General features: G+C 44.8%; 1 protein-coding gene across 7 annotated transcripts in view; it reads left to right on the top strand.

Moving 5' to 3' along the window:
* JADE1 (jade family PHD finger 1) overlaps positions 1-12,024 on the top strand; it is a 43,217-nt gene that overhangs the window by 25,742 nt on the left and 5,451 nt on the right. For 6 of the 7 annotated variants that reach the window (XM_032108598.1, XM_032108601.1, XM_032108597.1 and 3 more), the window contains exons 4-9: positions 541-698; positions 3,795-3,982; positions 7,139-7,350; positions 8,058-8,225; positions 8,782-8,898; positions 11,159-11,689. In XM_032108598.1, coding sequence (XP_031964489.1) covers positions 541-698; positions 3,795-3,982; positions 7,139-7,350; positions 8,058-8,225; positions 8,782-8,898; positions 11,159-11,689 — 1,374 coding nt within the window. The remainder of the gene's footprint in view (positions 1-540; positions 699-3,794; positions 3,983-7,138; positions 7,351-8,057; positions 8,226-8,781; positions 8,899-11,158; positions 11,690-12,024) is intronic. The other variant, XM_032108599.1, reaches the window with a different exon arrangement.

The raw sequence follows: 12,024 nt of genomic DNA, 5'->3' as shown, positions 1-12,024 counted from the left end.
TTTTTTTGATCTTTTGGGTTATTTTTTTAAGTACTTGCACAAAGAGTCATCTCCTTAGAATTTCCTCTTGCAGCTGGTCATGGTGGAGTCATGCCTTTATTTGTACTACAGGGAATTTCTAGAATGTCTTCGTATGAGTCAGAGCTCCAATAATTTAAAAAAAAAAAAAAAAACCAAAAAGTCTTGGAGCAAAAATGAATCTTCCTTGTGCTGGTGTTTTACAACTCAGAGCTCCTGCAGCTTTTATTGCAGCCAGTGTGGAGGTAAAAGTGGGTAACACCTTTTAGAACTATGTCTCCAGTGCAGGAGGAGAACCAGTGGAGTTAGAGAAAGTCATCCTGTCAGTATTTGTGCCTTCAGCCACCCCTTTCCCTGCCATGAAGCTAAACTTTATTCTGCAGTGGGCTGGGCTAGTGCACTGGTGGTACAGTGACCCTGTTACACACTGTGCTCCATGGTTACCCTGAAGCTGTGAATCATAGAGTGTCAATATCAAATGTCAGTGTCTCTATTTTTCTCTCTTGGTCACTCTCTTTGCAGGTGTTCAGAACGGACCTGATCACTGCCATGAAGTTACATGACTCCTTCCAGCTGAACCCTGATGAATACTATGTGCTGGCAGATCCCTGGAGGCAGGAGTGGGAAAAGGGAGTTCAGGTGCCAGTTAGCCCAGGGACCATCCCAGAACCAGTAGCCAGGTATAATTTGGAGGAATGTGAACAAATACACACACATTTGTGCTAGCAGCTTATGTCTACATTGCCTTGGCTTCCTGAGCTTTATTGCACAGTGCCCAGCTAGGAAGGTCTTGATTCTCAGAGATGAAGAGCAACCTGCCTCACCTTTTTGAATGGTCAGAGAGGTCAAGAATCAGGCCTGTTCTGTATGAAATATAAATGTCAGAGGACTGATTTTGGCAATACACTAGCATGGAGTGTGATGACAGAACCTTAAAAATAGCTTCTATTTTTAAGCCAGACTTGAGCTCACTTATCACTGCCGGAAGAGCCCTTGTCTGGTGTTCCCTCTGCTTATTTCCAAGCCTTAGGTTCCTTTCAAGGAACAGCTGGACAAACCAGGCTTAAGGGCTAGAGAAAACACAGCATTTATTTTGTTTTCGTATTATTTTCTTGTGTGATTTCATTTACTAACCCAAGAAATTGATTGTACAACATTTCGTCTGTTTTAAGAACTGTCCAGATGTGCATGTAACTAAATAATGTGAGATTTTCTACCTCGTATCCAAAACCCCCTTATTTTCCTTGCCATGTTTGTTACACGTAGATACTATTTCCTGTTTCAAATTAAACACTGCAGTTCTAAGGGCAGGAGTGTGCTGCAGCCCATTTTATGCTTACTAGGGATTGGAGAAAATAAGAACAAGGATTTTTGCCATTTAATCATTCTAGATCTCTTTGAGTCAGTCCAGGCTGGCCCATAAGTCATTACCAAACGACCCACCAGTGCTAGTGGGACCACAACAGCTCAGTCCTTAATACACAGCAAAAAATTCATGATGATGGTACACTGACTTCTTCTTGTTAGGTCTGCATCTGTCAGGTCTAACCTTGGATTGGGGGGGGCTTCAGGAATATTTGTTAGTGTTGTTTTTGTTCTGTGCAGCAACCTGCAGAGTGCCCCCCTAGGTCTGTACGATGAGGAGCTAACCTGCACATGAGGTAAACCCTGTCCTTCCTTCTTCTGAAGGGCTGGACCCAGAGCTCGAAGGACAACCTGGCATTTTGCTCTCTGCTCTGCAGTTTAGAACATGGGAACATAGCCTTTCCCTGCTCCACACTGACCTCTCCCAGTCCCTGCAGAGACAAACACACACAGAGTACATGTGCACTCACATTGCCTGCTCCTCACTGATTTCTCTGTTCAGCATCTCCCAAGGCTGTGGGAGGGCCAGGACACCTGTGGACTGGAGCAGAGGAAAAACCTCCCAGAGGATCACTGCCCTGTGTCTGTCAGGGAGGTGGTTTGGTGGTTATAGCAGGTCCAGGTACTCACCTAGGAGAGAGCTTTTCTCTGCCAAGGGCCAGTAGAGATGTTGCTCTAAATTTAAGATGTGAAAAGATAGGGAAAGAAGGCATCTACAGTTGTAGGTTTTGGCACAGCAGGCACCACTCCTTGTTAGCTGCTGAGCTATCTTGTGTAGTCCTGCTGCTGAGCACCTGCTGGTCAGAGGGGCCCACTGATGCCTGATTATTTCTTTGCTCCCTCACAGAACACTTGGAGAGCCCTGCCAGGGTGCTGCTGGAGTGCGGAACTGCTCTGTTCCTGACTTTGGGAGGGAAGGGAGGGTGTTCTGTATGTGGAATAAGCAATAGACAGATCATAGCTGGTGTAGGATAGAAGCCAAGGCTGTACAGGGAGCTGATGCAAGGAACATAGCAGCAAATGAAAGGTGTGGCCTGGTAGTGACTAGTGAGGGCAGAGGAGCAGGAGAGAGAAGGGAGTGAGGCTGTGTGGTGATTCACTGTAAACACGTGGTCAGAGGGACAATTCAGCTGAATGGTTTTCAGTGTGTAGTAAGACTTGCCTTTTTTTTTTTTTTTTTTTTTTTTTTTACTTCTTTCTATCGCAGAAATGAAGCCAGGAAAGGGAATTGTTTTGAGGTCAGAGTCACTATGCTTGTTTATTCTGTGCCACTACTGTGGCAGGGTGCTGCCCAGAGGTTATGATTTCCATTGAGAGGTACTCTGGGAGGAATTTATGGTAAGGAAGATTTGAAGAGCAGTGCCCAATCTAAAGTACATTCTCTGTGAAGATGCAGTAGTGTCTAACATTTTCATACTGTGCAGTATTACCAGAAACAGGGCAGTGCAGTTAGGCTGGCAAGGTCATTCACATTTGTATTTTTTCACAGCACCTCAGAAGCCCCAAATTCAGCATTTGGCTCTTGCTTATCGTTTCTCGTTGTCTGAAATAAGCTAGAAGAGGGAAAGCTTTAGGGATGTGCAGAAGACTGAAAGAGGTAGAGGATTTACTGAGATCTGTTTGTGCAAATACAGCAATGGCAGATCAGGGTTTCTGCTAGGAGGAGTTAACACACGGGACCTCAGATGGGGGCAGAATAGACTGGAGGATGGAGGCTGTCCTGCTTATTGTGGAGCTTAGGCTGTTCCCAGCAGAGAGTTGTGGCAACACAGAGTGGTGCAATCTCCTCCTTTGCAGCACCCCGAAAAATCATCTCCAGTGGTACTGCAGGAGGCACACATTTGGCAGTGTGGCCTGTTGCTCCTGGAGGGACCAGGGTTGTGCTGTGAAGTGGGTGTCATCCAAGCTCAATTTCAGTATGTGCTGTTAACTAAGAGAAGGGACAATGTCCTCTGCTCCCACAGCTGGAAATACTTCTTTTCTCCTTGAGTGTTCTTGTTGTCAGTATTTTAGTTAAACAGATTTGATTTAAAAAATGTCTTAAACCAGAGTTTAACATCTGTGTATATGGCAGCCACTATGTAAATACAGTGTTCCTGCTTTAGCTTTAAACGAATGGGAATTTCAGGTAAGAGGAAGCACAGCTCTGTCCTCTAATATGTAATTTTGTTTAGAATTCTGGTAATGAACTGAATTTCTAGATGACTCCAGTTAAGTTCTTCTACCACCAGTCTGTTATGGAAGAGCACAGAACTGTTTTCCCATCTCCGTGGTGCCAGGTGATTGCTGGGATGGTTAGGTGGCTGCTGCTGCTGGTTGTTAGTCGCTTAGAGTAAAGCATTTTGAATTCTCTAGAGATGAGCCTCTCAGCAGCCCGGCACACCTCATGTCTGCCTGTGTGTCTGTTTCAGAGTTGTGTGCGAGACAAAAGCCGTCACCTTCACGCGTCCCAGGAAATACATTGTTTCCTCAGGCGCAGAGCCTCCTGAGCTGGGCTACGTTGACATTCGAACCCTGGCAGACAGCATGTGTCGCTATGACCTCAATGATGTGGACGTAGCATGGCTGCAACTTGCCAATGAAGAATTCAAAGAAATGGGTGAGCAATGAGTGATTTGTTGCCTTTTTTCCCTTTAAAGCTGGCAATCTTAAGAATAATTTCGGGGAGGGCAGCAGTGGGAGGAAACAGTAGAGGTATGAGGAGATAGTAATTATGAGTTGGGGTAGCCACGGGAAAGCAGACCTGAATGTGATTAAGCCCTAAGATAGATGCCTTCATAACTCCTGCATTGTATCTGCTTAGACCTGGTCAGAATCTGACCACATGTTTTGGTCTTTTCTCTGCTGCTTTTCATTTCACAAAGTTCCCAGTTTGCCATTTTGGTTCTCAAAGAGAACATCAGATAGACCACTGAGGTAGTTTTTCGAATTTATTCATTTTTCTCTTCATCACAAATCTGTGTCATCATTTTAGGTAGTGGTGTGCAGTGTGGATAGACAAGACAAGTTGTTTGGCAGGTTTGTGCCAGCTGAGTGCTGCAGGGAATGGGACAGTAAGGAATTCCTGCAATGATTTATTGGAGGGAGCTCCCAAATCTCTCTGTGACTGTGTGCTCTAGTTCCAAAGCAGGAGGAGCTGGCACAAGGGGAATAGCTGTTCCCTTTTCTGCAGAATGGGCTGTGTGTGGGAAAGGACAGGGGAGAAGGGTGAACTGGAGTGTTTCTTTGGTGAGTGCTTCAGGAGAGGATTTCCTGAATAGGATGTAAGTCAGCACAGAACTTCTACCACATTGTTTGGGTGAGGGAAATGGTGCTGTGCCAGATAGAAGAGGTTTGGACATGCTGGTGAACACTTCTGGGTTTTGTTTTGGCATTGTGGCAGTTCCCTGCTTTGGGTTGCAGTTTAGTCAAACATGTTTTACCTGGCTGTAGCCCATAGGTGGCATGGCTGAAGAAGTGGTAAACCACAAAATGACCATTTGTAACTCTATTTCTCCTTTCTAAACCAACACATGAAAGAAACAGATGATGTCTTGACCTGGTCTCTTACCCAGGTGTTTTTTCCAGATTTCACATCAGTCCTGCTCAGGTTTTGTGTTGGGCTTAGAGGATTTCAGTTTACGATTCCAGAGTTTAGGTTACCTTTCCAGTTATCTTCAGGAAAACAGCAGCAGCAAGTTCCCTTAGCTTTCCTCAAGGGAAAAACGCATTTTTTATTGTTTATTTGGTATCCTCCTATCCAGTCTGTCCGTCTTGTGCCAAAACCAAAAGAGGGCTCTTACAGTGGCATGTGAGCAGCACAAGAGGGGAAGATTTGTACCTCTGCAGGAAGCCCTGTGGTAGCCATTCTGCTACACCAGCATAACCTTTAAAAGTACATGCTGCACATGGCACACTGAACAGCTAGGATTTGTTGGATCTTATGTTTTGGTGTAGTTTATTGTAGTTTGTTTGCTCTAAATCATGACCCAGTCAGTTTTGCTGCATGTAAAGGGAAGGAGATGCTCCTGTCAGTGCCAGGCAGCACGTTGGGGCTCTTGAAACATGTACATGGGTGCTTGGTCAGACACTGCACACTACAGATACTACAAATGGGCATTTGAAAAGTGAGCTACTTTCTGATCTGCACCTGGAGCACTTCCTTATGGTGTCCCTGCAGCCATGAATTCCCTGTGTTTTCTTTGATACCTGTTGGACTGCTTCAGGTACTGAGAAGGTACAGTGTGTCCGTAGAAGAATGACTGCAAACCTCTGAACGGGAGCTGCAGCGCCTGCTTCCCGTGCTGTGACCCTTGCAAATGCACAGTCAGTCAATCACACGTCCCCAAGGGTCACTTACAAAGCGAGAGCAGTTGTGAGGTCAGAACTCAGTTGCAAGCTGGTGCAAAACCTGCCATCATCTGCTTTGCTGGTGCAGCAGGTCTGGGTTGCACGGCAAAATTCTTTCATCAGCAGGATGTTGGATGTTCCCTTTTGCTGCCTTTCAGCTGCTCAGTTTGGGTAGTATGGGATGCATTGATCTCTGCTGGAAGGATTTACCTGTCAGTAAGGGAAGCTTACTTTTGTGGAGTGCTTGTCTTCGGATCTGGAGGAGCTAGAGAGGCTTTTTATTCTTCATTTGTAGAATTTTTGGCTCGGTTTTTCACAGGAAGGGCCAAAAGGAGAGTTTTCTTGTTAAAACACCCATCCTGAGGTGGCCATCTCCTCTCTGTCTGTCCTGGTTTCAGCAAGGATAGAGTTAATTTCTTCTCAGTAGCCGTTACAAGTGCAGTATTTTGGATTTGTAATGAGAATGGTGTTGATAACACACTGATATTTTGGGGTTCGTGTTTATCCTAAGTTAGGGGCTTTTTTTTCCTTGTCTCAAGCTTCACCAGTGAGGAGGTGACCAAAAGAAACTGGGAGGGAGCATAGGCAGGGCAGGTGACCCAAACTGACCAAAGGGATATTCTACACAATAGAAGGTCATGCCCAGGATATAAACTGGGGGAGTTACCTGGAAGGGGAGGCCTTTCTGTTTCAAAACAAATCTGAATTACACAATACCACAACATAATCAGCCTGTAGCTGTGTGTCATGAATAATTTTCTGATGGATGCTTTTGGAAAAGAGCAAATTCCAGATTAGATATTGCATTTATTTATTGTCCTAGATTTGATGTTGCATTTATTTCAGATACGTTTCTCACTTTTTAAAACAAATTAATTTATTGGTGTAGCAGGGTCTGATGGACACCTCAGCTGGGGTTGCACCCTGTTGGGTTGGAACTTGTGATAAACCAATAACTGTTGTTAGAAACTGCAGATTTGCTTCTAGTATCATAAGAGATTTTGTCATTGATTTTTCTCCCCTTGCTCCATCACTTTTGGTTCAAAATACTTTCAAATCTTTCATCAAAGAGTCAGCATCTGGATGGCAAAATTGGAGCAAAAGCCATACATGGTGCCTGTCCCAGAAGGAAAAGTGAGAACAAGACCAGGAAGCCAGAATCAGTCTTTGAAAGTTTCTCTCAGAATTTGAAAGATTTCGATACTCTACTTCTGTTAGTTTAATACAGTTATAAGACAACTTTGACGTTCTTTTTACAGTTTCCCTGGTGGTTTATGCTGGAATAGACATGATTGTCTAGGAATGAAATGCATCCATGTGGGGATTGGCCGTGTCTGCTCAGCTGTTTAAAAAAAAAAGGTGGAGATGTTTGTGGTGATGGTCATCACTCTTTTCTTTAACTAAGTGAACAGCTCCTGTTTTTCAGGGATGCTGGAGCTGGATGAGTACACCATGGAAAGGGTGATGGAGGAGTTTGAACAGCGCTGCTACGATAACATGAACCACGCCATCGAGACGGAAGAAGGGCTTGGGATTGAGTATGATGAGGACGTTGTCTGCGACGTCTGTCAGTCTCCAGATGGAGAGGATGGCAATGAAATGGTGTTCTGTGACAAATGCAATATTTGTGTGCACCAGGTACGGTGGCCCGGGCACAGCAGCAGGGTGTAGGGTGGTAACAGAAACTTCTCCAAAAGGGACTCAGGTAGGGTTTATTACAGGTAACTTAACAGAGAACCTACTGAGCCTTGCTAAGGAAGCACTACTATGTGTCACCTTTCTGTGGTAGTTCAGAAGTTTTCGTAAGGTAAAAGAAGAGATACAATTTTAGCCTATCTGTTTCCATGGGTGCTTCTTACTGTGGCAGGTGCCTTCCTATCAGCCTGTCCTTCCTTCCCAGCTTTAACAAGTTTCTGTTGTCATTCGGTGTTTGGAAAAACTTGTCTGGTGAGCAGGAAACCCATTTTCTGGCATGTGTTACTTAACTGCTTTTGTACTAAAGATAAAGAATTGGGTGCTTTATCATTAGTACAGTGATATGCAGCTGTAAGTACAAGTGACTATCCTACAAGATATGCAGAGTAAAGTTGATATTTTCGGACCTGTAGTGTGTCTCCGATCACATCAAACCTGAAACTTACGCATGTTAAAGCTGATAGGAATTTGGACAGAGGGCTCCATAAAGACGCAGTCTTCTGACACATGGGCTCTTAATTAGTTGCTGTCCTGCACTCTTCCCTCCGAGTAAAAATAACTGTGAGAGTTGAGAGGCTGTGTGTAAAGAGCTGAGAAACAACCTGGTGTTTGCTTTGTTCTCTTTGCCTCTGCTGCCCGCGGGGGTGCAGGCGTGTTACGGGATCCTGAAGGTGCCCGAGGGCAGCTGGCTGTGCCGGACCTGCGCGCTGGGCGTCCAGCCCAAGTGCCTCCTGTGCCCCAAGAAGGGCGGCGCCATGAAGCCCACCCGGAGTGGCACCAAGTGGGTGCACGTCAGCTGTGCTCTCTGGATTCCAGAGGTGGGTGCTGGAATGTGATTCTGGGAGAGAGAAAAAAACCCTCTTTAAAGCATTGTTCAACTTAGAAGTGCAGGATAAAAGATTCTTGGTTAGATAAAAAGCCTGGCTGGGGATGATGCCTCACCTGTAAAGAAACTGATTCCATTCCCTTTTTCGATCAAAATTGGACCTTGGAAAATGAGGCCTTTGCTGCTGGCAAAGCTCATTTCACAAGGACACCAGATACTGTTTCACTTTGTAAACAGAACATTAAAGGTGAATCAGGAAAATTTGAATGTGAAGGTTTGAATTCCTGTGTGCTCTTGTAGTCAGAGTGTTCATTCTGTATGGTAATCTTAAATTGGTGGGCTTCACCTTGAAACTGGTTTGTTTGTTCACAAAGTGAGAAGCTGATTTTTTTTTTCTAAAAAAGAATTTTAGATCCTTATAAACTGAGGAATTTGGGACACACGAAGTTGCATAAACACACAAAGAATTTGACTTCTTTGATAAAATTGTTTCTCTTTTCAGTTAACAGTGTCACAGTCACTCCATTTTTTGACCATTTTTCTCTTAGGTGAGCATCGGAAGCCCCGAAAAAATGGAGCCCATCACAAAAGTTTCCCACATTCCCAGCAGTAGGTGGGCACTGGTGTGCAGCCTTTGTAATGAAAAAGTTGGAGCTTCTATACAGGTAATTTAACAATAAAAATATCCACATGTTTTCTTTTGCCAGTTTTTAGTAGACTGCGAAATGTGTTTACTGGTTGTTACAATGGACTTAACTGACCCGATCTGCACCAGAGCATTTCAGACTGGGCAGTGCTGTTGCACATGCATATTTATATTGGGTTATTAGCTGTAAGGCACCTGTAGATCCTGTACAGTGGAAAATCACCCAGAAATGTTAAATAATCCTTTTAAGAAAAATTTTAAAATCTAGAAAGATTGAGAAAACATTACCAAGCCTCAGATTTTTGAAAGAGGAGATACTTTGTTCCTTGAGACAGCAGACAACACTTGATCTCCTTTACTTGAGAACAAATGATGAGGGAGTGTAAGGACAAGTGACCCATTTGGGGCAGTGTTGTTATTGTGTAGAAGAAGACAATAAGACGTAACTTAGCATTGTGGTGATGCTCCTCATCCTTAGAGCACTTCCAGCAGCAAAACAGTCCTCAGGATTGAGACAGAGAGGATGATACTACAGTCTCATAAGGAGGTTCAAGTAGAGCTCTTTCTTTTGGGGCTAGCTTGATGTTACAGGATCCATGGTGGCCAGACTAGCATTAAGACACAAAAATTGCTCAAGTCCTACACTACTTTGAAATTAGTTTATATCCATTTCCCTTTTCTCCTGTGCTCCAAGTCATTTGACGAGGTTGCCAGGAAAAGCTGTAAGCCAGCAATGCAGCAGTAGTTCAGTGAAACCTATCACAGTCCACTTCCATGTGAGGAATGTATGAAATAGTAAGTGTTAACTAGAGAAAATAAATCTGTCCACAGCATATAAATTTGCAACCATAATCCCTCCTTGCAGAGCCATCCCCTCCCTCTTGGCTGCTGTTACGTTGCTGAAACTGTTTTGTCCATTCTCCAGACCACCTTCTGATATGTGCACAACAATTAGGAAAAGTGGCAGCTGGAAGTGAGTGTCAGGCTGGTCAGGGAGCAGCTGCAATAAGCTGGGAAAAACAAGACTGTGTATTCTCCCAGGTTCAGCAGATTTCCTCCCAGTGAGACAGGCTTTCCCCTCTTCTCCCAATAAAACATGAGCTGCAGTAAGAGCTAATTATGGCTAAAGTACTTCTCTGTGCTGCTCAGTGTTCCAGTTGGGATGCTCCTGGCCTGTTTTTTAGTAGGAGAGGAAAGGGCAAAAGATGCTTTGGTATTTTTTAATTCCTTTTATATGTTGATTTTATTAAAGACTGCTCATTTAAAACATGTGCAGTTTAAACCCCACTGTACCTTCATAAGCCATCTGGCTGCTGAGTCAACCTGAGCAGGAAAACCCAGAGGAGAGAGAGATTTGGCTTCTTTACAAAGCACTGTATAAACATCCCAGTGCAGTGTGTTGCTCTTTCAAGGCCTGTGGCTTGGGTTAAGCATAGTTTTGTTTCCTAGTTAGGAGCACTAATGCTCATTTCCATTTTAAATGCTGTTCACCAAAGGTGTGAGTGGATAAAAACACAAATGTATGTCTGTTTGTGTATATATACATATATATATTTAAACCTCTCACTTGGTGGCTGGTGGTATCTGTGACAGAATTTTGCAAAAGGAAATTAGGTATAATGGAAATGAAGTGCTAAATCAGCTGAATTACTAGTGGCCATGACGGCTGGGTTCACTGAGAGGGAAGAAAAATGACAACATTTGAATTTCCTGTTCTCCTGCTCTCCCAGGCAAAGTGAAGGCTGTACTCAGTGAAGTAATGGTTGACAGTGATTTAATATTTGATGTTATAAAATTGGGGTAACGGGAAAAAAACTCCCCTGGGTTGAGGCCTTTTGGATAGCATGGGTCCAGGTGCTGGGAAAGACTTTAATTAAAAGTCTCAGACTGGCCTGGAGCCACCATGATGTTTTTTTTCCCCCCCTCATGCTGGCACAGTCCAAAGGGGAACACTTTACTTCGGATAACGGTGCTATACACAAGTGGCTCTGGTGTCAGTAGGAATGTTCCTTTTGTGGCTTTTTGGGTCTGGAATAGCGTGGTGGGGCTGGAGGCAGGGTTAAACACTCCTGTCCCTCTGGGCCACTTGATCCTCACCTGGCCTGAAAGCACTAAGTCAAAACCCTAATGAGAGAGAGCAAGGACGTATGTGCAGCTTAGAAGCAGAGTGCAGTGACAGGGTTCTTCTTCCAAAGCAGCCCTGACTGCTCGAATAGGTTTAGGCAGTGTGGCTCCTTAACTTTACATTTATTTGATTAATTTCAATTTATTTCCTCCAGTGTTCAGTGAAAAACTGCAGAACAGCCTTTCATGTCACCTGTGCGTTTGACCGCGGCTTGGAGATGAAGACCATCTTGGCAGAGAACGACGAGGTGAAGTTCAAGTCGTACTGTCCCAAGCACAGCTCCACCAAGAAAGCGGATGCTGAGACTTTGAGTGAAAGCCCAGGTCAAGAGAACAGGAATGGGATTCAGGACAGCTCTCTTCCTGCCCACATCGACCCTTTCCACAGCATGGATCAAAACCAGGAGGAGGCCCACAGGGTCAGCCTCCGCAAGCAAAAGCTCCAGCAGCTGGAGGACGAGTTCTACACGTTTGTTGAGTCTTTGGAAGTGGCCAAAGTGCTGCGCCTGCCCGAGGAGCCGGTGGAATTCCTCTACCAGTACTGGAAGCTGAAGAGGAAATCCAACTTCAATAAGCCTTTGATTACCCCAAAGAAGGACGAAGAGGACAATCTGGCTAAACGGGAGCAGGATGTTCTGTTCAGGAGGCTGCAGCTCTTCACACACCTCCGGCAGGACCTGGAGCGGGTAAGCCCTGGCACTGCCGGTGCTGGCCACAGTTGGCCGAGTTCCCAAACTATGCTCACCCCGAGCTGCATCTCAGCTCAGAGCTGTGCTGTCAGGCAAGACCACTAACACTAGATTTCTCCAGAGCACAGCAATTACCCTTTGCACACAGAGGTCAGTCACAGGGCCAGCAGGTCTTGGCGTGTAGCATTCAATTGCCTGCAACTGGACTGTCGTGTTTTCACTTGTGCTTTTTTACTGATTAACTCTGATGGCTGTGGACTGTACTGCAGCCCCCAGCTGAAGCCTTTTCAGCCTTTAAGGGCTTTCCACGCTCCTTCCTTCTGGTGACAAAG

Source organism: Corvus moneduloides, chromosome 5 (assembly GCF_009650955.1).
Source record: "Corvus moneduloides isolate bCorMon1 chromosome 5, bCorMon1.pri, whole genome shotgun sequence".
NCBI lineage: Eukaryota > Metazoa > Chordata > Aves > Passeriformes > Corvidae > Corvus > Corvus moneduloides.
Note: the sequence above shows the minus strand (reverse complement) of the source record. Positions and strands in the feature narration are given on the sequence as shown.